Genomic DNA, 25,250 nt, shown 5'->3' with positions numbered 1-25,250 from the left:
CTTGGCTTGTCTATAGTGGAGCATTTAGATTCCCTTGATAACCAACGATAAATAGTATCATGTACAACATGTAGCATCAGATAGGTGCTGTGATGTCCATCACGTTGTCATCTATATACCTTAAACTAGAGAAAAGAACGCAATGCCCAACTTACCCAACGTGAAACGGCGTGAAAGCCCCCTTTTTATCATAGCGCTGATCATGATGTCTCCTGTGTAAATAAATGCCGCAGAACTCTATCACACGATTTAGCTATGAGAGATTTTTGAACAATCAACTTGTGAGAAAGAATATAAATTCAAGACAGTCTTGCTAGTTTAGCAGTATTCCAATTTGAATCTCAATTTGAATCTACATATTTTCATTGCATAATGGGTTCTATAGAGGAATTATCCGGGCAGCTTTCTGAGCAGAACGACTGCACTTATGTCTATGGCTCCAGATTCGCTGCCATGCCTATGCCATCGCATCAACTACCGGACGGTGAGATGCCAAAAGAGGTAGCTTACCAGCTAATCAAAGATGACTTGGCCCTGGATGGCCAGCCAATATTGAAGTAAGCATACTTGTTAAGTATTCAAAAAGCTAAACTGACGTATGCTGTTCAATATAGTCTCGCCAGTTTTGTGACCACGTACATGGTATTTCAAAGTTTTCGCCTTATCATTGACCGACGCTAACAAGACAACAGGAAGACGAAGCCCTCAAACTACTCGCCGAATCATCAAACAAGAACATCATCGACCACGAAGAATACCCCAAATCCGTCGAAATCGAGCACCGCTGTCTAAACATCCTCGCCGACCTATTCCACTCTCCAGTTGCTGACGGACATCCAACCGCCTTTGGCACATCATGTATTGGGTCTTCGGAAGCTATCATGATCGCAACTCTAGCAATGAAGAAGCGCTGGCAAATCAACCGCAAAGCCCAAGGGAAAGATGTCTCCAATCCAAACATCGTCATGAGTAGCGGAGTACAGGTCTGCTGGGAAAAGGCAGCCAGATACTTTGAGATCGCCGAGAAGCTAGTCCCATGTACCGAGACACGATACGTGATTGACCCAGTTCAAGCCGTCGACATGGTCGACGAGAACACCATCGGAATCTGCGCGATTCTTGGTACGACATACACGGGCCAGTACGAAGATGTACAAGCCATCAGTGAGCTTCTCATCGAGAAAGGTTTGAATACACCCATCCACGTAGATGCCGCCAGCGGGGGATTCGTGGCTCCATTCGTGAACCCGGATCTAGTGTGGGATTTCAAACTACCCAATGTCGTCTCGATCAATGTCTCTGGGCATAAATACGGACTGGTAAGTACATTCATTCACCACCCAAGTCCAATACAGCTCAATATTCTAATACCCACAGGTCTACCCCGGCATCGGCTGGGCCCTCTGGCGATCACCAGAGTACCTCCCCGAAGAGCTCGTCTTCAACATCGACTATCTAGGCGCCGAGCAACTCAACTTCACTATGAACTTCTCCAAACCAGCATCGCACATCATAGCCCAGTACTACCAACTAATACGACTGGGCCGAAGTGGGTACACAAACATCATGATGAACCTCACGAAAACAGCCGACTACCTGACCAGCCAACTGCAAGAAATGGGCTTCATCATCATGAGTGAAGGGGGTGGGCGGGGCCTACCAGTTGTTGCGTTCAGGTTGAGTGCCACGCAAAACGTCTTCTTCGATGAATGGGCGCTGGCCCGGAAACTGCGCGAAAAAGGATGGATTGTGCCTGCTTACACCATGGCTGCTGATTGTGAGACCATGGGCATGATGCGGGCTGTTGTCAGGACGGATTTCAGTATGGGACGTTGTATAAGTCTGGTGCGCGATTTGCAGGATGCATTGGGGGATTTGGCAGGTATGGAGATTCGGAATATTCAACGGTATCAAGCGTGAGTACACTTCTTTTAGTCTATAAATGTATTTTGCTAATTTTTGTTTTTGGGTAGGTTGGTTCAGAGTTATGTCAAGATTTCGAGAAAGAGTTTTGTTGATCGGACTTGTTCGCGGGTTATCAATCGGGAAATCGGGAAAGAGATAGAGATGATTTGAGAGTTTGAGGGTTTGGATGGCTTGTTCTATAGAGTGATATAGGTTGCAAATGATTACTCCTGTTTCTAAATTAAGTGTGTAAGAATATCTATTTGGTCATGAGAGTGGAGTGTGAGAAGGACATTGAATAGAGATATCACAGGGCATCAAGGGTTGTCATTAGTGTTGAGGAATCGTTACATAATTCATGGGAATGTCGGAAGATTGGCAGACAAGTCGGTATCCCAATCCCACAACTCTGGCCCCGTGTAATCCAATCCATCAAACCAGCCACCTAGATCCATTGGCTGTAAAAGGTCAGCATAGCCCCAAACATCACCCGGCGAATTATAACTTACCGTCAAATTACTAAAGTCAATCGACAGAAGCGATGCAGGATCAATATCACTCGGTGTAGCAGAGGCCGGGGTTGTCCCAGAAGGAATGGAAGGCTGAACAGGAACGTTAGATATGGTAGCCACACAGCTGTAAACGGGGATACCAACCTGAACGGGGCCATTATCAACGCTAATCTTCGCCTCCTGGTATGTAAGCCCATTCAGAATCGCCCTGCAAATGCGAACGGATCTCTTCGAGGCCGTATCAACATTACGCAAAGGATCTTCACCCTTGATGCGGGATTTGACCGAAGCGAGGATAATATTCAGAAAGAAGAAAGGCTTGCACCCCTTCCCACCAGGGTCAATGCGTCTTCCGAAATTATCAGCGGTACGCTCGACGGCCTGCAACATCACGCCTTGCTGGGACTGGATCATGCTCATGAGCACGCTCGAGTTGACGCCATCCATCCCAGAGGTAGCAGACGTACTCATTTCATTGGCTTGGAGGGAGAGCTCCACGCAGGCGGTGATTGCGGCATGGAAGGTTTCATCGCGGAACATACCGCTGCCTAACTGGGTGATGTTCGGGTAGAGGATGTCCTCTTTCGAGAGAGGAAGTTCCATCTGGGAGAGAATTCCAAGGGATTCTTCGAGACAAACTTTGCGGGAGTAGGAGCATTTGGGTAGGCGGACAACACTGAGTGAGAAGGGACGATGGAGGGCGAGGAGGAATTTGCGCATTATGAAGAGATATAGGGATTGGGCAAAACGGTGACGGCCTGATTCTCCCGGGCCGATACTCAGGGCATTGTCCTCAAATAAGGAGGACGCATGTTGCATGGAGCGAGAGAGTTCATCGCCCATTCTCAGGGCGTCGTCGTAAGATAGATTAAATCGAAGGCTATTGATTTTCTTGGCGATTCGATAACGTAGTGATAATGTCTTGGTGAGAAGAGTTTGGTAGAAGTTTTGGGTATAAAGGGCAGTACTGAGTGAAGCAGGGTCATTCTGCATGTCCTGTGTCAATTCTGTGTCGTCCCAATTGGACGGTGGATTGCAGTCGCATTCATCTAGGTCAACTGATGGCGGAACGCCGCGGTCGAGAGAGATCTTGAGGTCCAGCTCGACAATAGTTGCCCAAAGGCGACGGCGCAGCTCGGAGTAGAATGGCCCAACCTTGCGGAAGCGAGTCGGATCGCGGTGCAGACCCATTGTCGTCGCAGACCGAATCAGCGACCCGGCGGAGGCCCAGGCAACATCCCCGTCACTGGCGACTCCGAGACGCGCTACCAGAAGAAGAGATTGGGTCTGGAGCATTTGGAAGTCAATATCCGGGCTCACAAATGTGCACGAAATATATGACTGGACAGCCATAATCCACTTCATGGCCGGTTTCTGGAATGTGTCACGGTCGTCTTGGCCTGGGGGTGGGACATAGAAGCAACTACCAGCAGCCATCACAGCGAGTAACTGAGCGACAAAAGCCATATCGGTTGGCTGGGTGTTGGCCCAATAATCAGCATATTGTCTGAAGAAGGTCGGTGTGTGCAAGATTCGATATGTCGTCTCGAAAGTGTCAAGATACAGCTGGAGCAGATGGTCTGCCACGTTTCTCTGTGGAACCATTTCATTCAGCTTGAAAGCCTGCTCGCGGAAATTTCGCTGATGATCCTCTGTCTCGCGCGACCAAAGTTCTGTCTTGAACTGTTTCATATCACAGTACTCTTTATCCTTTCCCTCTCCGCGGCAACGACCACGGCGTATAAAGGTACCAATATCTTGGAACTACGCCCAATCAGCAAATCTACACCACACAATACAATTCAGGATACTCACAAAAGAAACAGTAGTGGTATAATGACTGCGACCGAAATAACGAGTCTTGACCTTCTTCCCACGGAAACTCGAATCTGGCAAGAATCGTACGCGGTCATCAACGCCAACATTCTCACAACTATTGGTAGTATCAACTTCAGAGAAAACATCACAAATCGAGGTCTCAGGCGTCTGGAGATGGGACGATTTGCCAAGCGAATTCTCCAAAACTCGCAGCCGACTCCGGAGCTCGTGCAACTCATCCGAACGACCACGCTTCGATACGCGATTTGAGGTCAAATTCGGTCCCAATTTCGAGTCGAAGACGAACATCCCGCTTTTTCGGCCGGATTGCTCTTCCACGCCACCATTTGGTAATTGCGGGGGTGACATGCGTTGGTGAGATTCCGATCCAAGACCGGGCTGGGCTCCGACAAAAACGCATTGAGCTGTTGTTTTGGAGCGCACACATTGCCCGCAGGGCAGAGAGCGATCACATTTTAATTTGCGTTTGCGACAGACTGTACAGGACAGGGGCGGCCGACGGCGACGTTGTGGAGCGCGAGATTGATCTTCAATCTCTTCCTGCTCTGTAGAGAAGCGGTCGTGATGGTTTTCCATTTTCAGGGGCTGTCAAGTGATTCTGACTTCAGATTGATTTTCCTTCGCAGGAAGTTGCGACGGCGCTAGACATGGGTGAGATGTCGGTGCCTTGCCGGAGATGAGCGCGTCTTTCCGGATTCCCTGGATATTCCACGTCTCTACGGAGAAAATGTGTCCTGTGTGACAATTGTTGAGTGACAGATGGCCTTTGAAACAACAACAGGGCTTAAGTAACAGGGCTTATTTGACGTAGTTATATTGATGACACAGATGAAGCTGCTCACTCGAAACGGTATGTCCGGTTTCGGAGATACCCGTTCTAGTAATGTGAAAAGGTTATCTCCGAGAGCTGATTGATAACTAAGTCAAGCTTTGCCAATGTGACTCATTCGGCTTGAGACCTGCATGCCCAGGTGTTTTCATTGAAACAAATCAGAATAATCGGGTAAAAGGCACAAATTACTTTAGAATTCGAGAATCACGTGGTAGTTGGCCTGTGTTTTGTCGGAGTAATCCGTATGGTGAAAATGTATGGGTCCAATCAATGGTATTCAACTCTCTGTATTGGCAATTTATACTATCCTCATTATATAAGAAATATTACTGCATATTTAGGATTAATAAATCCTCCGGTATGCCGGTGTAACTACTCCGACACCCCCCCCCCCTAGCGGTCCCAGTATGCCTACTGAGATCGCTGTACCCTTCACTTTCTAGACTATAAGATAGCCTATATCCACCATTTTGAGCAGTCGAAGTTCTCATGCTTCTTTTCTCCTTTATCGTCGAGAACGACGTCTTCCGCCATGCTAGCAAGTTTTGCTATAGTTCGTGGTTCAATGTGAGCTAGGCGCCGATGCCAGATCTCGGAGGAGGCCTTCGATTCCTGTAGCTTCACTGACTTTCTCAGTGTCACATAGGCTTGCTGGGGAGGCTCCTTTTCTCCGGGTTTATCAAAGATCCAGAGATTAAATTGATCCCATAGGTTAACGCAGACGACAGGTCGGTCATTTGGATCCCGTATACAGTTCGTACGTTCGCACCAGATCCCGCCTTTCTTCTTTAACATCGCATACGACACAAGGTTCGTGTGGAAGCTGGGTGAATATAGAGCATCACTTAAAGTGATCTCCATCCTTCCTTTCACCGGGTGCCTTCCAATTAGGCGGACCTTGCCTCTCCCTAGCACTTGCGTGGTGCTATCCCCAGTTGTTAGGTCCATCGTCTCTGCCCTAAAGTCGATAAATAGATCTCGATTATTACAGACGTGCGCGTTTGATCCGGTGTCAAGAATCCATCGATCTTGAAGAGAGAGTTCGCCTGCTTTTGCCACAGATAGCACATGCCTACTGACTTGTATAGGCTTGCTTAGGCTTCGACTGGTTGTTGCAAATCTGACTTGGTTGGCGGTCTCGACTGGTTTCAACTGGGCTTGCTGGGCCTCAGCTACCACTTTATCCACCCATTGCTTCCAAGCATGGTCCTTCGCTAACTTCTGCTTTGCCTTTTCTAGCTTCTTCTCATTCAGCACGTATCCTTCTGGCCGAATGGCTTCATTTAGAAGCCAGCAAGTGGCAACTTTATGCTTCGAATGAGTATTACCACAGGGGCATTTCCTCTTTTCGACTGGTGTGTTCTCCTGCTTCGCTTCTGGCTTCGCTTCCTGGTGCCCTTGCCAGGTGGAGAAAGCGCCTTTTGGAGGAGTGGTTGATGATACCACTTGTACTCCTATCTCACGATTTATTGTGCGGAACGATTCAAGGAGATCTCGGGTGTCATACGGCTTCTTTTCCATCACAATTTCCTGGTATTTACCCTGCCACCAGATAGGCAGCACTTCTTTCACAGCGTGTAGGAAGTCCCTATTAGCATCTCCATCATTGATACCGAGGCTAATCGCTTGCTCCCTTAGCGAGTTCCACTTTTGGAGCCATTTCTCAATATCCCCCGTCGGCTTCTGCATTGCAAAGACCTTCCAGTTCATTCGGATTTCCTCCTCGTACGCGGTCGACCGGGCGAACCGAGACTTCAGATACATAATTCTATCATACGGTGTACGATATGTGGTCAGAGCGAGGTGGTGTATTGGGTCAAGATAGGTGAGGATATATTCAGGAAATTGATACTCGCCCCCCCTTTGGATGATCACACCCCCTGCCTGTAATTTCATGCTCGATTTCCTAATTGGGTACCGCTTTTGCCTCAACACCTAGATCTGCCTACCGCTCTCCACACCGCCTTCTAAATTTATACACCGCCTTCGTAGCAAACGCTCCATATAATAGTAGCAAGACTGCAGATACCTACAATTTGTATGCAAACCCCATATAAAATTAAGTCACTTTTGTCACATAGATTAGATCAAACAAATAATATTCCAATTCCATTACACCCATTAATTTGTCTGCTTCTAACCCATTTACCCATAGCTTCGGGGAGGTTTATAAGACAGCTTCTAGCAACGTGCTAGATACTATGTACCGATATAGTAGTCTTATTCAGTGCGAACCGGGCTCATAACTGTCGGAGTAATCTGTATTGTGAAAATGTATGGGTCCAATCAATGGTATTCAACTCTCTGTATTGGCAATTTATACTATCCTCATTATATAAGAAATATTACTGCATATTTAGGATTAATAAATCCTCCGGTATGCCGGTGTAACTATTCCGACAGGATATATCAGGTTAACGGGGCTGGGGCTATTTCTTGGCACTTCCCTTTCCGTTTTAGTATGCTCGGTATACCTCCAGAGAGTAAAAACCAGCAAAGAATTTCAGCGCAATATCTCTAATATTGAAACTATGAAATCAGAGGGAACGATATTTGACAAGTTGCATATGAAACAGGTAAAATCAAGGATATTCCAGCTCATTCCTAATATCTTATTCTCTAGAAGAACTCAAGGTCAAACTGCATAGCAGCCAAATGACAAGCTTCACTTTTGATATATAAGCAACGCTATACCGAATGTACATCCGAAAAATAAATAGAATGCCAAAAAAAAGCTACTTCGATCGCCAAAGCGGCTTCATCACAGACCGCATGTAAACCAGCAAATAAACCATCAAGTAATTAGTAACGGTGAAAGCAAGGAAGATGCCGAAATATGGCCAGATCTTCGAAGAATCAAGACCAATTCCAGATAAGTACTACCATAGATTAGCATCAGTTCCAGAAAACATGTTCCAGGGAACAAACTTACATCATCACCAAAGCTATATTCACAATATCCACACTTGCCCATCCCATCCGGGTTCGAGAGATACCCAACACCCTTCGCATCAAGCCACGCGCCCGCGTACTCACTGCAAGTAGTGTTGGGCGGACTCTCAAAGATGGTCAATTCAGTCTGGGAGCAAACCACAGCGGTACCACGGAGGACAGAAGTGAGCACTCCACCTATCCAGTACGTAAATGGCGCGACATAGTACATTGTATACTTCCAGAAGACAGGCATCTGGGATTGCGGACGGAGGATGCCGTTGAAGAGCTCACACATGATAATGAAGAAGGGCATGAGGGTAGCGGCGACCATTGAGTCAGCACTATAGATTGACAGGACATGTTAGCTGACCATTGCATGAAAGAATCGGTGCTTGGTTATATTAAACTCACCTCATAGCCGCAATCCACTGTCCCCATGAAGTCGCGAATAGGAAGAAAAGGAAGAACATCAGGAAACAGTATCCCGCTGCAAAGCCGAGTGGTAGTCCCACCATGAAATAGTATAGGACGAAGAAGACCACGCTGCCGATGACGGAATAAGGGATCTCAGAGATGATCTGGGCTGTGCAGAATGCTACCCAGCCGTATACACCACTCGGGCCTTCTCTGGCTAACCAGATGTCGCGGTTCAGGATGAAGCGCATGGATATAGCGTTGATAAGCTCGGGGACAAGCATCAGAACAAGGAAACAGGAGAAAGCCTTCGACTGGAGATCCGTGGTACTGTTTCCGACCTGGAGGTAGGTGAGGCCGTTGATCAGAGCGTGGAGGAAGGAAGAGTAAAGACGCGAGTACGGGTACTCAGCGGTGCGCCAAAACTGGCGACAGGTCCGTTGTGTGAGGAGTTTAATCTGCTGGCTGAGAGGAGGGAGGGCTGGAGGCAGGGAAGGGGAGCGGGTATTCTCGTCGGAGCGGATTGAGGCAATTTCCTTCATGCTCTCGGCGCATTCTTCTGAGTTGCGCCAGACGGCTGACCAGTCTGTTTGGTTTCCTGAGGCTTTCATGCCGCCGACGACTACTTCGATGAGAAAGTCGGCTGCGTTGGTGACCTTTTCTGGGATGTTACCGTGTCTGGCGAAATACTCGAAGATTGCGTGGCCGGATTTGCCGACTGGGCCGAAGTAGTATGTGCTTCCGCCAGGACTCAGTGCTAGGACGCGGTCGAACTGGGTCTTGTTAATATTGACTCGTGATCAGGATTGTTGGTACTTACCTCTTCGAATTGTTGTTGGTTAGCTTGGTGGATGGTGCAGAGAACAGCCATGCCCTGGTTGGCGAGACGTCGCAGCAGAGCGACGATACTAGTTGCACCCTGGCTGTCGAGTCCACTTGTCGGTTCATCCAGGAAAAGGAGCAGATTTGGTCGAGCACACAGCTCCACTCCAATAGTAACACGCTTTTTCTTCTCGATGTCCAAAGAACCGATCACCGCATCTTGCAGTTCAACCAGCTCCAATGTGTGAATCACAGTTTCCACATATGCCAGCTTTTCCGCCGTTGGGACTTCGTGACTTTGTCGGAGCAGTGCAGAGAACTCGAATGCTTCTTTGATTGTGCTGCTTTCGTCGTGGATGTCCATTTGCTGGCAATATCCGATCTGTCGGTTGAAGGACTGGTCAATTGACCGGTTGTCCACGAAAAGAGATCCAGATAAGGTCCCGGGGCTCTCTCTTTGGGTGAGTGCAGTCAACACTAAAAATTGTCAGAAATCAAGCGGTGAATTTATTTCATTGGGGATCTTACATGTAGACTTGCCTGCACCCGAGGCACCAACGAGGGCAGTCAAAGATCCTGGCTTGCAGTATCCGCAAACGCCATTCAAAATCTTCCTGGTCTCCTTGCCAATCTGCACATTGAGCTCCAAGTCAGACCAGGAAAAGGTAGACTCGGTAGCTGTCAGTGTCTGATCGGGCCTTGTTTCATGGCCAACGGGGGGGGCAGCAGAAACAACCGAGACCGGCGATTTCTCTTCATCAGACTGGACATTATTCTTCCGCTTGAACATATTCCACGAGCCCTTGTACTGGATAGGACCAGCACTGTCCAGCTCCCACTCAAGAACTTCGCTCAACCAGCAGGTTATGCCAATAAAGGTAACGGTGAAGAGACACAGAATCCCAAAATTACGCCAGATGTTGCTGTAGTAAAATCCAAACTTCACCGCCAGGTAGTCATCGCCGTTTACAACAGTGCTGCCGATCTGACTTCCAGCATAAGCACAGGTCTGGTATGCGAGATCCGTATATTCCGAGCCGGACGGGATAATGGACGCGGCCGCGCAGGTGAAGTTAATGTTGTGGAATTCGGCCGCCATGACTGCTTCGTATGTATACAAAGCAGGAGTTGTATATGCAAGCCATCCAACCCATGGAACATCTTGAATCATCTTGTCGACGGAGAGAACGTAGCCACCGAAGACGACACAAAACAGAACAGAAACTCCGCAGTAGCGGAGGGCAACTTCAAAGTTCGGCGATAGGGCGGCGAACACACGGAATTGTGCCGTGAGGCAGACCGTACACGTGTAAATAAAGAGGAAATCGATGAAAAAAGAACCAGCCTAGGAGAGTTAGCATCTCTATTTGCATCAAGAGTCCGAAATTACTCACATCAGACCTTAGACCAGACAGGAAGTACATGACAATCAAATAAAAGAATGTGAAAAGGGTAGTGACCAGCATATCTGAGATCACCCGGGCTAAACAAACGGCGCTGGGCCTCACAAAAGCGAATTTCTTCTGTCGGCTCAGAATATCACGACCCTGCATAGCGTCTTCCAATTCCGACATCTGCAGCCAGGCAAGCAGAATGGAAGAGTAAAAAAGCACACCTCCACGGGAGTACAACCCCTCGGTGGTCTGGGGCTGATCGTAGAACATCGATCCAATCAGCAGCCCATACACCACGCAAGAAATCAACTTGATATACAGTGGGCCCATGTGACCTTTCAGCTGCCACATCTGACGCTTCGCGCAGAGAACAACCTGTCGGAAGAGCGAGATCGTATATGGTGACTTGGACGAGACGAAGCGCGACTTGTCACTCTGTACAGTCTTCTTGAATATCTCCACGCTGTCGCACTCTACACCTGCCGAATACGCACTGGAAGACCTACCGGTGAGCCTCTGGTCTTCGTAGGTTTCGACAGCCGTCTCGATGTTCGCGAACGCAGCACTCTGGCGGAAAGCAGCTTCAAGTTCAATGGGGCCCTTGGGCGCGCGGTGTTCCCATCCGGCACGGAACCGCCGTCTTTCAGGCAGGGTGATGCTAGTCAGGAAGTCCGACGTCGTCTGCATATCAGCGCACTCGTAGCCCAGATCTTCAAAGTAGCCCTTTGCCTCATGGGCAGGCCCTTGGTATAGCATGCGGCCCTCATCAATGAGTAGCACCTTATCCACCAGCTCGTAGATAGCATCTGAGGCCTGGTACAAGGTGAGCAAGGTTGCTTTGCCACATGTATCGGTCATGATACGCAGACTGCGTGCATAGTCAAGTGCAGAGGATGCATCCAGTCCTCTCGTGGAATTATCCCAGCATGCTACTGACGAATCGGTAGCGAGAGATTCAATGATGGAGATACGTTTGCGCTCTCCTCCAGAGACACCGCGAATATACTCATTTCCCACCAACGTGTTCATGGTATGCGACATACCAAAAACCCGCCCATAGATCTCCAGATACCGGGGAATTCTCTCCCGGTAACGCTTGGGGGTCTTACTCTGCAGGGCAAACTCGAGAGTTTGACGCACGGTCAAAGTTGGGAAATGCACATCGTCCTCGGGGACATACGCTACGGCACCACGGTAGTGCTTCCTGACTTCATCCGGGCTGAGACCAGAGTAATCGATTGAGCCCGTGACCCCCAGAAAAGAAGAGTGGTCGCCCGCGATAGTTCGGAGAAAGGTCGAGCAGCCGGCACCAGGACGGCCCAGAATACTATATTTCGATTAGGCTAAATTCGGTAAGGATTGGTCCGTGTTGGGTTCCTGCTTACAGCATGATCTCCCCGCTCTGCACAACGCCGGAAAAGTCCCTGATCAGCGGACGCCCATGTTCGGGCTTCTTCTTTGCGATCCATGGCTGGATCGTCCACTCGTAGATATCCTGTAGGGTGAGGGTACGCCACAGGGCGGTGCCGAGGGTCTTTACATCCGCGTGGGAGTCCCCATCGCCCCACGTTGAGAGGGATTGGAAACAGACGCCAAGATTGGCTGGTTTCTTGCCCTGGGCTTGTTCCTCTAGGAACTTGTCGAAGGAGGAATGTGGTTCCGGATACTTGGGATCCGGGTGAGTTTGGGAGGTTAATGTGTGATGGATATCGGCGAGGATATTCTCATCTTCATGTGAGACCTGCACTCTAGGAGAATCATTGTTGTATTTTTCTGTAGCAAAGGAAGAACTATGCTTCAGGTGGGGGTGAAGAGGAGCGGGCATACTCTCCGACCTATTTAGAAGCAAAGAAATCCGGGACTCATCGAATTATATAAGAAATTGGTGTCTTGGTTTATAAGAAGAATAAGAAAGAATAGATATATACCCTTGAACAGGAAGCCAAGGCTATGAAGAACAGAATCAGCAAGATATTGGGTCCCGAGCCCTGGAGGATCTCGAATTATATCATACCAATGACAGGCGGCAAGTGGATACGAAGAAAGTTTCTTTCTCAGTCTTTTCACCATTTTTGGCTGATCTCTATCAACTTTCCGAATATGAAAAATAAAAGGATTCGGTATCCGCGGCCACCGCGCGATTGTTTTGCAGAAAAAGGCAGCCAAGCCGAGAAGGGGATCCACCGAACCATTTTAGAGCGATCATAGAACCATGGAAATATCCATTTCGACGGCTAACTCGTTAACCCTATTTTATAATATAGTTGCTATATTATAGCCTGCAATCCCTATACAGGTTATCTCTACAGAAACGTTTAGGGCTTTGGACTATGTACATTCAAATCACATCTATCATACGAGGTCCAAGACATGCATTGCCACGACTCCATTGTCCCCCGCACTTTCGGAGATTTTCTCACGTGGCAATAGTTATTAGTTCACATTGTATGCATTACTGCCTAAGGGGTCTGGTTTAAAAATATGTTCATTTTTGACAGAATGTAAATGATCAGATCAAAGATCACAAAAGGCACAATATCAACTTTTGTCGTAAGATTAGTACCAGCAACCTCTTTCATCTCCAAAATCATATTCCCATTCCAATTTCCCAATCCAGTCTAGCGCCCCACAAGCTCCAGCCAAGCTCCTAACTCCAGCCTCAACTTCCTCCCCCTCTCTCTCCCTCTTCCTACCCAAAAATGCAAATCCTCTACAACGCCTTAATCCGCACCCACCACATAACCTCCCGCAAAAAAGTAGCCGCCCTCAAACGCGCCGCAGACACACACCAATGCGCCGTGCTCCTACGCTCCGGCGGATGTCCGGGGATCATGTACGTGGAGGGCGGGAAGGAGCCGGTGGAGAGCTGGGTAGATGTTGTACGCCGCCTACGATATAAGGATTTCCAGTTGGTGACAAGGCCCGGGGTTGTGGAGGAGGAGGGGGAAGGTGGAAAACAAGGGACTGGGAACGGGAATGGGGAGAAGAAAAACGGGAAAGAGCTGGATCTCCCGTTGGGATTGGATGAGGTAGAGAGTGTCAAGGAGTTTGGGGGCATCATGGCGAAGAGGGGGGTCTGGAATTGGTGGAGGAGGGGGATGGGGTATGCTTGATGTCTTAATGAAGTGGCATTCGTGGTGTTTGGGTGTTCTGTACTTCTACTTCCTAAGATATCCAATTGAATTTTGATACCGATACAGTAATCGTGAACTATGTCATCAAGTCATTCATTCCCGTACCGAACTAATATCCCAAACGCCATCTACCTATGCTACATATGTATATAATTAGGAAAGTGTTTCCACTAAATCGGCGCTGGATAACTGAGCAGCTTGCAAACATCCTACACCGAGTTAGCAAGCCAATTCATCCCAATCCCCCATAGATAGACATACCTTTCGTTGTCTCCGATATTTATCATAGAGCATCTTCCAGATCTCCCGATCCCGGCATCCACTCTCCTGCGGCGTGCCAGGGTTATTATCACACTTGGGCTGCTCGGCCGCCAACATTTCCTGCGGCCACATAATCCACGGCTTCGGCAGTGGCCAATCTGAAAAGTGCACAAACTTAGCCTGCGCCAGGATACGATCAGGATCCCAGACCTCATCATCATTCCCCAGGAAATTGCGATGGTCTTTCTTCCGGAACTCGCCGGTCAATAAACCGTACTGCCGATGCGGGAGGACCATCGCCGAGTCCCCGTACCGCCCGTTCAACAGCTCCATATCATACCGGTGTTCCGTCAGGTTTATATCGACTTGACCGTTCTGAGCGAGCGTGGTAGTCTCGGTCAAGGCAAGGTATTCGCGGAGAGAGGGTTCAATGACGACCAACAGTGATGAGAGCATTTTGTCCGGGAGAAGCCAGTAGGCCCGTGGCATGGCGGCAGTGGTAGGCGGGAGGAAGAAGAGCTCGTCCATTGTCTGGAGGAGGATCACGTCCGAGTCGAGGTGGATGACGCGGTCGTATTCGTGCTCGCCAAAGGCCATGAGCTTGGCGGTACTAGTATCCCATGAAGCCTGGGAACCGGAACCTATGAAAACGAGTGTAAGTGGGTGTGTTCAATCAGCCGAGTCAGTTCCAGGCCAACTCACCCGATCCATCCTGAATTCCCTCAATCTTGATCGGGATCAGCATCACCTTGTACTTGTGTTTAGCGTCGAGTAGTAACTGGCTGACACGATCAAACTCATCCTCGACAACGAGGTCCCACTCTTCGGGGTAAAACAGCACGCGTTCCGCCTTGCTGCCGAGTCTTTCCAGGGCCTCGAAGACCATCAGGCAATTACACATGTAAACTTCATTTGTTGCGTACTGGGTATAGGCAAAGCGCGACCAGTCGACCTCGTCGTAGTGGATATGCGGTAGGGGCGGTGGCGGAGGACGTTCACGGCGTTGCCACAGGATAAACAGGACGATAATGGCGACTGTGACCCATGTTCGGACATGTCGTAGTTGGCGCTTGACTATGGAGAGACATGGTTCGTCGGGAATGTCGAAAAAGTCATCTTCCGAGGCATTGGAGCTCCGTCGGTAGGGGAATGGTTTGTTGGGCGGCATTGTTGGAGGGTGGAAGCTATTGAACGCGCGGTGGAGAGTATGATAGGCGCACGTGATGGTTATATCATTGATCCATGTTAGATTTGGGTGTGAATGGGAATTTTGTATTTGCAGGTTGAAAACTGAAACAAGTCTACACACAGGAGAATGTGTATTCAGGCCTCTCTTTACAGTTGAATCAACCGTGGGGATCACTTTGTTGATAATTTGGTTTTGGCCTATAATTTTTTATAACCCAACTACATACATCAACTGCTCGCATGGCTTAGTGGTAAAGCGCATCACTAGTAATGATGAGATCCTCGGTTCGACTCCGAGTGTGAGCATTTCTTTTTTATGTTTCTTTTTTTCATCAGAGTACACATAACCTAGGAATAGAAAGAATAAAGCAAACTTGGCAAAATCTACAAATTCTAAGAGTACAATTTGTACTTATTTCAAAGCTATCTGAGTTTGCTTGTTTTAACCCCCTTTACTGTAATGGTAGTCCGGTACTTTTTGAATTCGGTTCCATTGGATCGATTTAAAGCATGGCATTATCCAATGTAGATTAGTTAAGTAACTAAGCAAATAACGTTAGCCCCAGCACGGGGAAAAAAAGGATAAAATACCTTTGCTAGTAACTAGTTAGTTAACATGCAAAAATATCTTATATGAAAAAAATAGTTTCCCTGGGAATCGAACCCAGAACCTTTCCGGAACATCTGCTAGTCGCATTTGTTAACGGAAAATCATAACCGCTAGACCAGGAAACTGTTCGACCACTCGGGCCAATTGATGAATGAGGCTGGCAATAATGGTATTATCTGGGAATGCTTAGCCTAATGAGAAGCTACGTATGATGTGTACATTTTCTCTCCAAATGTATGTAGTGGTATTGATTTTCATTATTCCACCTCTTTCTTGTACATTCAAACCACTGGTTAACCTAGTTTAATCATAGGTTATCATATATGTGGAGTTAGTTACCATCACTCGTGGGTCCAAGGTATATATATATCCATATATCACTCGAAGCAACATACTCCCAACATCGTACAATTTGTTCATATCATGCATACCATGGACCTCCCAGCTAACCGTATGACAAGGATATACAACCCACGTGTCTCCCCACGTGGGATCAGATGAAGGCTCTCTCGTCATTCGCCACCGGCACCGTAACTCCCCTCAGCTCCCACCTTTTCCGTTCCCACACAAAAGGAGTATCTACCCTATTCTCGAGAAGAAATTCGATCAATAGAAGAGATCCTGCCTGGGCTGCCGAAAATAGCAGAGGCAGCATACCTCGCCTCGTAGGAAAAAGAGATGCCTCGTAGATACCGGCACCGTACTCCACCAGCAGCTTCACCAATTCAACATCTGCACCCCTGACTGCAACATGCAACGGCAGTCTGTCTGTTCTGGGGTGGTACTCGTTGGGATTAGCACCATTGACCCTAAGGAGGTTGATAATCGGCAGGCTCGGAGGCTTGTCAGACAATGTCGTAAGGAATGCACCGTAGGGACACTGTTCGGTTTTCATATTGATATCGAAACCACCTCTGTCAAGCAGTTCTCGTGCCGTATCAAGATCCGTCCTGGCAATGGCGTCCTGGAAAAAACTTTCAAAGGGTAGCTTAGTCTTGGGCTCTCCGAAGTCAGGGCCAGACTCCTGGTCAATAAACTCCACCATATCAAACTTCCGATTCCGAATCCCATCTCTGACAGCCACACCCAACCACTGGATCCAACCAGGGTCAGACCTTTAAATATATTTAATCCAAATCCCCAATCTCTCCCGATTCTCGTTGCGCGTCGCCATGGACAACAGACTTATGGTGTTATAGCTAGAGGCCCTAAAATACATACCGCAATTATTTTTAACCATCACCCTAGCAATATCCGCCGACGCATACCTAGCAGCAACATGCAGCCTGCAAATATCACCAAACCGGTCCACATTCGTCCCCAAAACGTGATTAGGAGAAAGCTGCAACCACTCACACCGGTCAAGAACAGCCTGCAACCTCACCGTATCATCCCCGACAATAGCACAAGTCGCCAAAATAATCAGCAACAGCTCCCCAACATGCCCCAACCACTCCTCTTTACCCCTAAAATCCCAACCCAGCATATTATTCAGGTGATCCTCATAACTAGCCGGATCAAGGTAATTGCCAATGCAGGAATACTTCCCGCACAGCCAAGCCTCAATCACCTTACCAACGGGAAGCTATTCCTCCTCTACAGTGTGCAGGTCAAGTAGCTTCTGCACGTACAAGGAAAATCTACACTCTTCGCGTGGGTATTCATTGACTTTCTCGCGCAGGTACTCGAGTTGAAAGCGGCGCGGGAACTTGAACCACCATAGGCTGCGCTCGCCGAGAGAATGGCCGTAATAACATTCAGTGCGCCGTCCGAATCCGAAGCCGTCGCTTCCTAAGCGCGGGCTATGGATGGGTTGGGTCATTATCTCGGAGTCGAATGCACCTGGTAGGTTTGGTTAATGGTTCGTGTGTAAGAGGGAAGAGGGAGAGGGATATTTCTTTTTGACATCCTATTGACGAGACTCAGATTGACTACATTGTGAATTGGGAGGGCATCTACCACGGCTTAGATTATTACAAACAGAATCTCTGTTGGGAGATACATGGTGAATAAAGGTTGTTTATGGAATTTGATTTGAATCCAAGCCCCTTTGCATGTTATATTCACATGCATATGGTAATGTGAGTCAAGTCGCGGGCTCAGATCCTCGGCAGAGCTACCGCGTACGAGATAAAGTATCGCTATACCCTAGTTTTGGGGATTGAAAGTACAAGACTTGACCAATCAGGGTAGTTATTCAAGCACTTGTTATATACCGTAGATCTATATGCCGTATCTCAATGAAAGCCCCCAGAATGGGCCTCACCTCCACCAGGTAACAACCTCGTCCCACCCGAAGAAGTCGACCGCCTATCATCAACCTGAATAACAATATCTGTCTTGATAGTAACAAATCCATCTTCAAGCTGCTTTAGCATCTCCGCCTCTGAAACCTGATGGCTCGAGCGCTCATGCCCATTCCACCGAGTCGCTGAATTCTCCCCATCGTGAATACCGGCATTGGTCATATTGGTCCCTGTCCTCGAATCTAGCCATTGGCCCTTCAAATTAGCGCGACATTTCAGCTCCGTGCTAGGCTCATTGCCACTCGACGGAGTGCGAGACCAGTAGCCGTGAGTGCGGCCTTCGCGTTTGCGGTCAACGAAGGAGCGGAGGAAGAGACGGGCTACTGGGGCGCAGGAGGCGAGAAGGATACTGTAGTTTTCAATTCTGGGGTTGTTAGTGAAAAGTATTCGGGGCTGGGTGGAGAGATGGTAGTTGTGCTTACTTTACCCAGAGAACAAAGGTCACGATGTTATACGTGAAGTCCTGTCTGTCACCGAGGGATTTGAGTTTCTGGTAAATTATATTAGCATCCGTATAAGCCAGGGAGATAGACAGTCTACCCACATAGGTCTTTACAATGGAAGCACAGCCGGAGAGGATCAGTGGTCCGCTGAGAGTGATGGTCTGCCAGACCCGGCGGGATCGGACGGTGCCACTGATTTTGCAGAATTGGGACCAGAATGTCATGTTTGGGTTACGGTGGAGTGTTCGTAAGAAGAATTGCCACAGTTCAACGGCAGCGAGCACGGCGAGAAAAAAATCGATGGCGGTGTTGAATCCTGTAGGAAATAAGATTAGCCTCAATCTAAGCTGAAAGTATTATAATTTAACATACCTCCTTGCACAAACCCGATAGTTGTCTGGACAGCCGGTGATTGGCACTTGACGGAGCCATCTTCAGGGAGTGGTGTCCACATATAGTGGAAATATTGTACTCGATCAGTCTGCGAGGGGATTAGAATGAATCGAGGACCAAGAAGAATTACTAACCGTTTGATATGGGTTTGGTCCGCACTGGACAATGATCTGGACAATGGTAACCATATTGACGACGACTTGAACAACAGCACAGATGATAATAGATTTGCGAATCTTCTTGTCACTTGCTGCAAAGCAGGTCAGAAGAAACCACATCATGCCTGCACGGGAGATCATAGCCGAAGTGACAGCCAATGGCTGTGAAATGAAGTCCCATTTCATGGCATTAAGACGCTCTTCACCAGTTAAGTAGAAAAAATGCCTCCCGAGGCCCCAGTTCGCACTAGACCGAGTCAATGGCTGGCATGGAAGCAACGACACAAGTCGATCTCACCTCAGCTGAATAAATATCATATGGGTGATATCAAAACCCCAAGCCACGAGGAAGAACAAATCCTCTAAACCCCAGATTCGCTCGGGTGCCGTGACCTGCGGCAAAGCCCAACGCACCCAGACTTTGACGGCATAGCGGAACAACAATGCCGCGCCGACAATGGATGTGAGGACCTGCTCGAGAATTAGTATCAACACATGTAGAGGTAATCTATAAGGATTGACAGTATACCCAGCAAGCCTGAAATGTGCCAGTTCCTGTAAACATCTGTGTCAATACACGATCGTCTAGGTCCATTGGTTTGGCGCTGCCCTGCGGTAAACATACCAATGTCCACATCGCCCTCCACAGGTTTTGGAATATTCATGATGAGGATAAAACACAAGGACTAGATGTGGCAAGCAGCCTAGTATTCACTAGATTCTCTATTACAGCGCGAGGGTGTCAATTTCAAGTATTTCAAGTCCTCATTGACATAGATCGATGTGCGGGGGAGGGGGAGTCAATCAGATAGATCAGAAGCCAAATAACTAGCAGTATGCGAGTCATTCCAAGTCCTGTGCAGGTTCTCGGAAACGAACCCCCAAGATCCCTCGAACCGATTTACAGGTCAGAACTCTGCTTAAACTCTCGCCTATTGGGAAGGATGCGGATAGTAAGAACGAAACGAGAGGAAACAAGGGATGTAATGTAAAGGGAATTGAGAGAACAATACCAAGGTCAAGCGAAGCGAGCTGTGCATTTGAATATGGCGTATGTTGTATTAAACCCGAGGTCGTGTATTATGACAGGAGTCAAGCTCGCGTGGTTACTCCGCGTGTTCGAAAATTTTGATCTGTTGATCTGACAATTGACAGGTTCGCATTGCCATGTGGATTGGACACAGTCATATCCCTTGGGGAAAGGGGGAAAGCCATGCAGTTTCCATGCATGTACGGAGTAACAAGGGATATGACAAGGATCTAGAAAAAGAAAATACGCCATGTGGAATGATTCCATTCTAAGATCAGGATTTACAAGGATCTCAAGACGCTAGCAGTTTGCGTGATTAAAAAACAATATAAGATTCAGGTAAGTCAAGGGTGTTCGGGAGATGGGATTTGTGAGGTGTATGGGGGCTAAAATGATATATCACAATGAATGAATTAACACTATCAACTAACAATCTGCCTTTCTCATCTCAACCAATGATTCCCCAGCCCTAACATAAATCTCAAATGTCACTTGCAGCCCCGATAGACCCGCCATCTGCTTCCACTCCACCGAACTCCTCTCTCGGCCCCCATACAACGCAATCATACTTGCATGGAGCGAAGTATAGGTCAAATTTTTCGCATACTCAATGATCAAAATTCGCGAACCAGGCGCCATGGCACGCGAAATCTTCTGCAACAATGCCACGGCATCCAAATCAGGCAAATTATGCAAGATATGCTGCAGGGCGTAAACACAGGCACCATGAACGGGCTGTTCAGCCTCCTTGTAATTCCAATTCATAAGACCCACACCGGGAACATCATCGATATCGGCGTTGAACTCTTGTACGATCAAATCCTCCGCGCCAAGATGTGGGTACGCGGCCTGGACCTCAAGGAGGAGCTCGCCACGACCGCCCCCAATATCGACCACCGTAGGGGAGCCGGTGGTAGCGCCACCCGCTAATGCACCATCTAAATCATAGCCCATAGACTTGACCCGTTCGGGAAAGGTCCCGAATTTCAGGAATTTGCCGACCATGAAATGATTGAAACTATCCATGCGACCCTGGGTCTCCATGATCGAGTATGTGTGCTTCTCTGCCAACTCGGACTGCCCCATTAGCCGATAGGCATATTGCAAGGGGCCGTCTGCATCGGCGAAGGGGTAGGCAAAGCGAGTGTCCTGGAGCTTTTTCATCAAGAATGCACCGGCCATTAAGCCTTCCGTGGTGCTAGGTGAGGGGTTAGTATGGAAGATTATACTAGTTTCCGGAATGGAAGGACATGGGAAACTGACAAGTGTAGTGCGCCATGCTGGGCGGATGGCATGGCGACCATGTGGTTCGTGATGGCATTTGCTATGAAGCAGTCCTCGGCCACGCGGTCGACTAGACCGAGTCCAGCCATGATGTATAGGGTGTCCGCTGCGAAATTAATATTTGGATACTGCTTGCTATGCAACCATAGCAAATCAGGCATGCTTACAGGCTAATCTGGTACCTATATTAATTTGTCAATATAACAGCTAGGCATTCGGGCTCAAACACCTACTCAGTCTAGGCTCATCCTTTGCTCGGGCTTTAATACGTGCATTGCAGGTCACCGAGACTTCATCAGCCGTCGCGGGTCCGCCATGACTCGCGAGGATATTAAAGAGATCAAAGTGAATTGCGACCGGAACAAAACCCAATGAGGCAGGCTGTGACCGAATTAGATAGACAACTTGCCTGCCGGGTTTGTCATACTCACTGTTGTAACGGTTGCTGCGAGGGTGGCCCCTGGGGGTGCAACGGGGGCCGGGGATGATAGGCCCAATAGACTGGCTAGTCGGGTTAGAAAAGACATTGGGATTGGAAGAGTGTGATAGGAAAATTAGGGGAGGTGTTATATGTTTGTATACTCTGTATGCTCCATACTTTCTAGATATCCACATTCGGATATGTACATGTACGACATATGGATCCGGCACGATTTCCGGCATGAAAATAAATGCGTAGATATTTTATGGAATACTAGTAGGTTACAATACACTAATGCATGATCCATGATGGAGAATTAATATAGGATTAATGTGCTTTCATTGGTCTAATATGAGGCTAGGTATGCGCAAGGGTTATTACGCCCAAAACACGGCAAGACAAGAACTAAAAAGAACTAGCAAACAAAAGGATTTCGAACCGAAAGGCGAAGGGGTCAAGGGTGTCTTAATTTACCTTTATGATACATCCATACGGAGTAGATCCCGGAGACTGTCTAACATGTCCAAAGTCGGAAATATGGATATCTCCAAACTATAGTTCCAAGCTAAGGTATGAAACAAAAGCCACGCGAGTTCCATGTGTAAAAATGCAATGCCTAGTTACAAAAAAAAAGAAAAGAAAAAGGATCTTCATCTCCTTACCTGACTCAAGTTGTTTCGGGTCTACAACCTATACATACAGGCACAATGGTGAACCCCTCCATGGAGAAACCCTCCCCTGTCTACTCTACACACGATATGACAGTTAGTGAGTTGTCATCGCCTGAGACACAGGGATCGAAGGAATGCGATTCCAATTCAGAGGTTGAAACCAAGGATCCCTTGAACCCAAGGAATTGGCCTTCGTCGCGAAAGACCATGCTCTTTGTATCGCTGATGACGAGCTCATTGTTGGCAGATGGGTATGTATGGCCAGTCGATAAAGCCGCTGTCAGCTCAGATGTGGTATGCATAGATAATTTTTTCTGACTGAGCTTCTTGTAGGGCTATGGTCTGGGGTGGAACGCTAGTCACGGAGCAGGCCATGGATTGGAATATTTCAATCACTCACTCGGCGACGAGTATGAATTATGGAATTCTGCTGCAAGGGTTTGGAGGAATCTTTGTTGTTCCACTTATTGAAGCATACGGTCGGTAAGTTGGTTCTCTCTTTTCGCCCACGTTAGCTATCTCACTGACAGCTATAGGTTGCCTATCTGGTTGTGGCCTCAGGTAATCACCATGTTCATGGTGCTGGGTGCTACTCTCTCCAATGATTGGTCTACCTTCACGGCTTTCCGCTCTTTACAGGGTCTGTTTGGGACAGTGCCCCAGGTAATTGGACTTCCGATCATTCATGATATGTATACATCGGCTGGTAAGTCCTTTCTCTGGGATTGTCTCGATAGTACTTATGCTGATGCGATAACAGAATGGCCGCGCATGATCAATATTTGGTAGGAGACTTGCCACCCACAAATCTAACGGGAGTAGCGCTGACTGAGTATAGGGGCACCACCTTCCTCGTCGGACCATTCCTCGGTCCCGCGATCGCAGGATACATCGGCGCCGGATCAGACTGGCGCACCTCCTTCGGAGTCCTAACAGCCATCTATGGCGCGTCCACGGCTATGGTGGTCCTCTTCGGCTATGAGACATACCATGAGCCTGGAAGAATGACCAAGCAGTCGCGTCTCGCGTCTTATTTTGGAATTGGCAATACACTGCTTCCCAAGGGATCGACGTTGAGATACTGGTGCCGAACAGTCGTGGTCTATGTGTTCAAGTTCCCGTTGTTAATGACGGGTGGGTATGGCCGAGTTCCTTTGCGATGTCACTCACTGACTAGGATTTTTGTCAACAGGTATCGCTATCTTGGTAACATTTACCTGGCCAATTGGTAAGTCACCATCACTATGCCATCTTTGCCCGCTGACTCTGTAGGAATCACAACCACCATCGATAGCTTCCTGCACAGCCCTCCATACTTGTTTGACACGATTGAGGCATCATCGATGCGATTCGCCGGCGTGATTGGGGCTTTATGTGGTATGCATCCTCACAGGACCCCCTATCTCTCCAGGTTCTTACTATTTTGCTAGGCTGGGCGGTTGGCCACTTCTTCAACGGCTGGATCTTCAAGCGCCATAACTCAACTTGGCAAACCGAGCTCCGCCTCCACGGCGTCTGGATCCCGATAGGTAGCATGACAATCGGTCTGCTCACCTACGGATTAACCATGCATTTTGGTAAGCACTGGATTGGGATAGCCATTGGATGGATCCTGGTGAACATCGGCATGGTTGCCACGGTTGTGTAAGTTCCAACTTGGGTGTGTTGGATTGTGGCGTATTTCTAACATCATGTGCACAGTGCTATCTCATCTTATGCATTGGAAAAATACCCGGAGCAGGCGACCTGTGTCTCGGCCATTTTGAATATGTGGCGCACCTGTGGCGGGTTCGCGGTGGGATACTTCCAGCCTGCGTGGATTCAGCGCAATGGGCTCGGGCTGGTTTTTGGCATTCAGGCTGTTGTTGTGTGTGTCGCTGTTGCTTTGACCATCACTCCTGTGTTCTTGTGGGAACGGAAAAGGCGTTTGAGAGTTGATGCTGAAGCTGAAGGTTAAATTGTATATACGAGTGATGATTGGGATGTATTTTGAAACATAGACAATATGAGTTGATCAACACGAGCCTCGTCAATCTCAAGTTGGTTCGTGCTCAACTTAAAACACACGTGATTATTTGTGCCTTATCCCCCAGGCTACCTTTAGGTCGATCCGAACACGCCCGTGTCCGACGCCCCTGTTTCATGCTTAATTTATTTTAACGCCATAACTAGCTGTTGGACTACAGACGTACTTTAAGTACAGATTAAGAGACATCAATCTCAAACTTGATACCTGACCCCTGATGCGACCTTCACCTCCTGAATATTCCCACTAATCATACACACTCTACTCCATACATAGTCGATCATTGCCTCGCTATGCAAAGTCCCGCAACCGATGACGCTTCCCGTGGGGCAGCGGTCTGAAAGACGCCACAGCCTAGTTGGCTCCTGTGCCGCGTGGTTGTTGATCAGTCCCCAATGAACCTGTCGATTGGCCCATCAAAGCTTCCCCGTTTACCCCGTTCAGAGGTTCGACCGAATCATGAAGCCTGTTCTACCGGCTCATGGATTGTCCGTTGACGCCGAGGTCGAACTGGTTTGGATCAGGGACAGCGATCGCTGACCCTTTTTTTTTCTTTTCCTTTTGCTATGTTTTATGAAGCATTTGTTTCAATCTTTTCAGTCTTTTCTTGTCCTTGCGCTCGTTAACCGAATGGCCTCGATTCTTGTTTGATCTTTAGATTCTCTGAGCGCCA

General features: G+C 48.2%; 11 protein-coding genes across 11 annotated transcripts; 4 read left to right on the top strand and 7 right to left on the bottom strand.

Annotated features, from left to right (window-relative positions):
- Positions 1-372: 372 nt before the first annotated feature.
- On the top strand, positions 373-2,076 carry N7447_004595 (Pyridoxal phosphate-dependent transferase major region subdomain 1; the record flags this gene model as incomplete). The annotated part of the gene is made up of 5 exons (XM_057228870.1): positions 373-557; positions 615-642; positions 693-1,319; positions 1,378-1,916; positions 1,974-2,076. The coding sequence occupies 5 exons, from the start codon at positions 373-375 to the stop codon at positions 2,074-2,076; spliced, it is 1,482 nt and encodes a 493-aa protein (XP_057088211.1).
- Positions 2,077-2,261: 185 nt separating this feature from the next.
- On the bottom strand, positions 2,262-4,832 carry N7447_004594 (uncharacterized protein; the record flags this gene model as incomplete). Its single annotated transcript, XM_057228869.1, has 3 exons — positions 2,262-2,363; positions 2,415-4,181; positions 4,233-4,832. 3 exons carry the CDS (start codon positions 4,830-4,832, stop codon positions 2,262-2,264), a joined length of 2,469 nt encoding a protein of 822 aa, XP_057088210.1.
- A 712-nt stretch (positions 4,833-5,544) lies between these two features.
- Positions 5,545-6,852, bottom strand: N7447_004593 (GAG-pre-integrase domain-containing protein; the record flags this gene model as incomplete). Its single annotated transcript, XM_057228868.1, has 1 exon — positions 5,545-6,852. The coding sequence occupies one exon, from the start codon at positions 6,850-6,852 to the stop codon at positions 5,545-5,547; it is 1,308 nt and encodes a 435-aa protein (XP_057088209.1).
- A 971-nt stretch (positions 6,853-7,823) lies between these two features.
- N7447_004592 (putative ABC multidrug transporter) lies at positions 7,824-12,477 on the bottom strand (the record flags this gene model as incomplete). The annotated part of the gene is made up of 7 exons (XM_057228867.1): positions 7,824-7,967; positions 8,021-8,363; positions 8,434-9,209; positions 9,257-9,735; positions 9,787-10,603; positions 10,653-11,979; positions 12,038-12,477. 7 exons carry the CDS (start codon positions 12,475-12,477, stop codon positions 7,824-7,826), a joined length of 4,326 nt encoding a protein of 1,441 aa, XP_057088208.1.
- Positions 12,478-13,351: 874 nt separating this feature from the next.
- Positions 13,352-13,765, top strand: N7447_004591 (uncharacterized protein; the record flags this gene model as incomplete). Its single annotated transcript, XM_057228866.1, has 1 exon — positions 13,352-13,765. One exon carries the CDS (start codon positions 13,352-13,354, stop codon positions 13,763-13,765), a length of 414 nt encoding a protein of 137 aa, XP_057088207.1.
- Positions 13,766-13,956: 191 nt separating this feature from the next.
- N7447_004590 (uncharacterized protein) lies at positions 13,957-15,215 on the bottom strand (the record flags this gene model as incomplete). The annotated part of the gene is made up of 3 exons (XM_057228865.1): positions 13,957-13,995; positions 14,048-14,688; positions 14,750-15,215. The coding sequence occupies 3 exons, from the start codon at positions 15,213-15,215 to the stop codon at positions 13,957-13,959; spliced, it is 1,146 nt and encodes a 381-aa protein (XP_057088206.1).
- A 1,123-nt stretch (positions 15,216-16,338) lies between these two features.
- Positions 16,339-16,890, bottom strand: N7447_004589 (ankyrin repeat domain-containing protein; the record flags this gene model as incomplete). The annotated part of the gene is made up of 1 exon (XM_057228864.1): positions 16,339-16,890. One exon carries the CDS (start codon positions 16,888-16,890, stop codon positions 16,339-16,341), a length of 552 nt encoding a protein of 183 aa, XP_057088205.1.
- A 234-nt stretch (positions 16,891-17,124) lies between these two features.
- Positions 17,125-17,463, top strand: N7447_004588 (uncharacterized protein; the record flags this gene model as incomplete). The annotated part of the gene is made up of 1 exon (XM_057228863.1): positions 17,125-17,463. The coding sequence occupies one exon, from the start codon at positions 17,125-17,127 to the stop codon at positions 17,461-17,463; it is 339 nt and encodes a 112-aa protein (XP_057088204.1).
- Positions 17,464-18,082: 619 nt separating this feature from the next.
- On the bottom strand, positions 18,083-19,810 carry N7447_004587 (uncharacterized protein; the record flags this gene model as incomplete). Its single annotated transcript, XM_057228862.1, has 7 exons — positions 18,083-18,515; positions 18,574-18,910; positions 18,967-19,075; positions 19,122-19,392; positions 19,444-19,616; positions 19,675-19,730; positions 19,771-19,810. 7 exons carry the CDS (start codon positions 19,808-19,810, stop codon positions 18,083-18,085), a joined length of 1,419 nt encoding a protein of 472 aa, XP_057088203.1.
- Positions 19,811-20,601: 791 nt separating this feature from the next.
- Positions 20,602-21,986, bottom strand: N7447_004586 (putative O-methyltransferase; the record flags this gene model as incomplete). Its single annotated transcript, XM_057228861.1, has 5 exons — positions 20,602-21,373; positions 21,439-21,565; positions 21,627-21,641; positions 21,693-21,840; positions 21,891-21,986. 5 exons carry the CDS (start codon positions 21,984-21,986, stop codon positions 20,602-20,604), a joined length of 1,158 nt encoding a protein of 385 aa, XP_057088202.1.
- A 601-nt stretch (positions 21,987-22,587) lies between these two features.
- N7447_004585 (putative MFS transporter) lies at positions 22,588-24,508 on the top strand (the record flags this gene model as incomplete). The annotated part of the gene is made up of 9 exons (XM_057228860.1): positions 22,588-22,802; positions 22,885-23,034; positions 23,088-23,257; positions 23,312-23,336; positions 23,390-23,685; positions 23,744-23,779; positions 23,824-23,928; positions 23,982-24,195; positions 24,253-24,508. 9 exons carry the CDS (start codon positions 22,588-22,590, stop codon positions 24,506-24,508), a joined length of 1,467 nt encoding a protein of 488 aa, XP_057088201.1.
- Positions 24,509-25,250: the final 742 nt, after the last annotated feature.

This window comes from Penicillium robsamsonii (assembly GCF_028829455.1).
Source record: "Penicillium robsamsonii strain IBT 29466 chromosome Unknown utg000002l_segment0_segment0, whole genome shotgun sequence".
Taxonomy (NCBI): Eukaryota; Fungi; Ascomycota; class Eurotiomycetes; order Eurotiales; family Aspergillaceae; genus Penicillium; species Penicillium robsamsonii.
The sequence above is the reverse complement of the archived record's forward strand: the minus strand, read 5'-3'. Positions and strand labels throughout refer to the sequence as shown.